The sequence below is a fragment of the Solanum verrucosum genome, unplaced genomic scaffold (genome assembly GCF_900185275.1).
Source record: "Solanum verrucosum unplaced genomic scaffold, falcon-dt-bn FXZP01000222.1, whole genome shotgun sequence".
Taxonomy (NCBI): Eukaryota; Viridiplantae; Streptophyta; class Magnoliopsida; order Solanales; family Solanaceae; genus Solanum; species Solanum verrucosum.
In genome coordinates this window covers 410,888-414,528 of record NW_026020027.1, presented here as the reverse complement: position 1 = coordinate 414,528, position 3,641 = coordinate 410,888, and the positions used below count along the sequence as shown (strand labels likewise).

At 38.6% G+C, this 3,641-nt stretch overlaps 1 protein-coding gene across 1 annotated transcript; it reads right to left on the bottom strand.

Annotated features, from left to right (window-relative positions):
* Positions 1-285: 285 nt before the first annotated feature.
* Positions 286-2,399, bottom strand: LOC125821321 (indole-3-acetic acid-amido synthetase GH3.6-like). The gene is made up of 3 exons (XM_049500734.1): positions 2,053-2,399; positions 978-1,906; positions 286-872 (listed from the first exon to the last, which is right to left on the bottom strand). Exons 1-3 carry the CDS (start codon positions 2,385-2,387, stop codon positions 286-288), a joined length of 1,851 nt encoding a protein of 616 aa, XP_049356691.1. The 5' UTR covers positions 2,388-2,399.
* Between the last annotated feature and the right edge of the window lie 1,242 nt (positions 2,400-3,641).

Below are 3,641 nucleotides of genomic sequence, written 5' to 3'. Positions count from 1 at the left end.
GTCCACAAGAGATGGATTAAATTGATGATGAATTATTTTAAAGAAAACTTTGTGATAAACAGAATTTTTATTGTAATATATATTTTTCATTGCATTTTTGATAGCAAGACATACATCTGAACAACAAAGCTAAGAAAAATTAGATGAAACAAAGTAACCATGTTTCTCATTCAAGAGTATTGTGACTATAGCAAAAGCAAAGAGACGATGACACAAAATAAGATCAATAAAGAGAAGCTAAGTCTTTATTATAATTCTTGTGGTCTGAAACACCAAACTAGCCATTCAATTCATGTTGTTCCATTGCTTGTTACCAGGAAGCCAGTTTGGACACGTGGGACTGAAGTGTCTGGACATGACTCTCGAATTCAATAGCTCAACAAGGGGTGCAAATTTCACACATCGGGGTGTCTTGTATTGGTCAAGGGAAGCACCTACGCTAACACAGTAATCCATGAGCTTGTCAAAAGTCCCAATTTCCACTATCCTGATTTCCAGAGGCCCAATGGATTTGTCAGAGGCACGTTCCTGGCGGTAGACGCTATTTAGAGATTCTTCAATGGTAAGGCAACAATCTTCAAAGACAGAAGGAAGAATTTGGGTAGAGCCATTCACATTGAGCTCCCAGAACAGGACATAGTGGCCTGGAATGGTGGTGGTATCGGCATAGCTGGTGTACTCGGTTACAGTTGCATCAAATGGTATCAGATTGTGCACTGCATTTTTCACAGCATTTTGTAGCTCAGCTTCATCAGTCTTGTCCGAATCAATGCTCAAGATTACATTTTCCCGACATATGAAGTAGAATTGAGGTGCATTGTTCTTGTATCCAGCAACTCGAAGCACATCACCGACCCTGTATCTATAGAGTCCTGAAATGGCACAAGTCCAAGCAAAATAATCATTAGCAGACATGTTGGACAGACAAATTGTAAAAAAGTAACGAGTCGAGCATTTTGTTTGGCATTTGAAAGTACCTGAATATGTGGTTACAACAAGCTCGTACTCCTGGCCAATCTGGACATCAACCAAATCAACTAATTGATTTTGTTCTTTCTCATTAAGCAGCTTGGACTTGGAGATAGAATTAATGACTCCATTGTCTCGGTGAATTGGTGCGAACTCAAAATAGCACATGGTGGGAATAAGGGTGTAAGAGACTTCACTGGGCTTACAAAAGGGGTTCAAGTTGATTCCAAAGTGGCATTCTGAGGAACCATACATGGTAGAGACAAGAGGGAGGCCATTGCTGTAATAATCAAGGGTAGGTATATACTGTGACATGTTTCCGGTTACAACAACAGCCACATACTTTGTGTTAGGCCACAATCTAGCGATGATCCCTTGCCATGAATCTCTACTGCATTCAGCCTCGATGAAATCAGCTAACTCTGGGTCAGGTTTGAGGATTTTCATCACCGACTCTCTCACTGACTGATCTGTAATTTGGGTGTTAAGGGTTCCCATTCGAATATCGTTACAAAGTAGAGACCAGTGCTTTTCTAGGAACCGGATGGCACGGATGAAGCTGGATGCAAAGGGTGAGCCAACGCTGAGGACTTCTTTGCATTGGTAGAGACCACAAAGCATTTGGGAGTACATGTTTTGGTAAGAGTCTGGGCAGAGAATGGTTTCAGCTGGACTAGTGTAGTTTGCATAGGGGCTAAACCGGTTGTTGTTGAAATAAGGACTCTTGCACATACTTGTTAAAACAGGGTGAGCTGTTAATCCTCCTGGGGTCTTGGCTTCGGACTTTATGGACCAGAAATACATTCCTTTGCCCTTTTCCAAATCTGGAACAAATTGGCTTATCACAGACATCACAAGGCCGCGAAGCTGAAATCTCTTCCCAATCTCTTCTGGAATTGTTGGCATCAATTTGCTCTCCCCTCCGGACGTCCCAGAACTGCACATAAAGAATGCACTTCAGCTTAAATTAAAGACAAAGAATACACACGCCAGAACGAGCTTTATGAGATACAGAGAATGTGAATTGTGTACTTTATAATAGGACACTATTGAGATGGAGATGCACATTTCGAAAAGGCAAACCTTGTCAAGAATTCAGAGATGGGTTGGGAGCAGAAGATTGGAGATTTATCACCATTGGCTATACGGTTAATATCAGGCTGAATATCTTCATAGGTGATGACAGGCATGACTTTCTTGAATGTCTCTCTATCAGTGTGACCATTGAGATCATGGCGCTTCAAGTACTCAACGTTGGCATTTCTAGAGAGGATTTCAGCAAGAACTCTCTTTTGGACCTCATCAACATTGGTCGTGACCTCTTCAATGAACTGAAGAGCCTTCTTGTTTTCCTCCACTATATTACCCTCAGTGGCCTTCATCGGACTCTTTGATGCCTCAGGTATGGTTCTTTCCATATTAATAAAGACCTGGCTGAGTAAAAATATTGTTACTAGGTGAACAAAATGTATAGTATGTGTGTTGAGGAAGGTTGAAGTAGCTTTATATAGAGGACGTTTTGCGCGATGTTAAAAGCAGAGACAGATGGAGTGTATTGACTATGGGCTCAACTGAATTAGGTATGTAAACTTGTCTCTGATAGTTCACAAATGGAGTATGTTTCAGTGACCTTCAAAGACTTACAACTTTAAGGCCACACATAAATTTTCTTTTTGATAATTGTGGACTTGTGAGTACAGAGGAGCTCATACATCCACGCGTTGTGCTCTTACCACTAGACTAAAGCCATACAACATTGACCTTTGAAAAGAAATAAACAAATCAGCATAGAATAAAAAATAACAGCATGGCCTGATCATCATAGAATTGCCAACAGTTGCAATTATAATATTTCCTATCTGTTTAGTGTGGTTTCATTCTTTATACATATGTTACTTAATTTCCTGACATCATCACCATGTGGTTCATATGTTTTTATAAATTTATAATGGAAAAAGTCATGTTCGTTGTACTAAAGAAAAGGTTGGTCGTAACTTTGGACTTTATTGTTTTCTTCAAAATTCTCTAATATTATTATTGTCAGTACTTTCGTTCTTCAATGTTTTTCATCATAACTTTTTATTTTTTCATTTCTTTCAAACCATGTTCTGAAAAACCTAGGGTCTATCGAAAACATTCTCTTTATCTCACAACATTACGGTTAAGGTATGAGCACACCCTTCCCTCCCTCAAGCCTCACTTGTTGGACTATGTTGGGTGTTTTTTTTTTTTTGTTGTTGTGTTCTTCAAATTTCATATATTTTACTTTTTTTTTTGGTTTCCCACTCGACGGTTGGTGGGCCCAATTAAAATTTGATTCACACCAGGAAGTCCTGGGGTGAAAACTGTATAGCCCATTGTCCACAAGTGCATCTTGAATATGTTTTTTATACGAGGGAAATTGCCTCAACAAAATACGTTTATATTTCTAGAAAGATCCCACAATGTGAAAATCCAAGTGAGGAGGGTTAGGTCATGTATAATATTAAAATTTGAACTTGGAACATGTATGTTATGAACAGACATGATTGTATATGGATTATGAAGAAAATATTTATTATGAACAAATTTGTCACATTAAACACTTCCTTCGTTTCATTTAGATGGTAATATTTCTATTTTAATTCGTTTCTAAAAAGAAAGACAACTTTCTAAATCTGAAAACGTATCTT

Bases quoted from the DNA above. Each gene is read 5' to 3' on its own strand.
- LOC125821321 (XM_049500734.1), bottom strand. From the start codon at position 2,387: ATGGAAAGAACCATACCTGAGGCATCAAAGAGTCCGATGAAGGCCACT. The intron at 1,907-2,052 runs GTTTGCCTTTTC...CTTTATGTGCAG, and splicing joins ATCTCTGAATTCTTGACAAG to TTCTGGGACGTCCGGAGGGG. The intron at 873-977 runs GTACTTTCAAAT...GTGCCATTTCAG, and splicing joins TGTTGTAACCACATATTCAG to GACTCTATAGATACAGGGTC.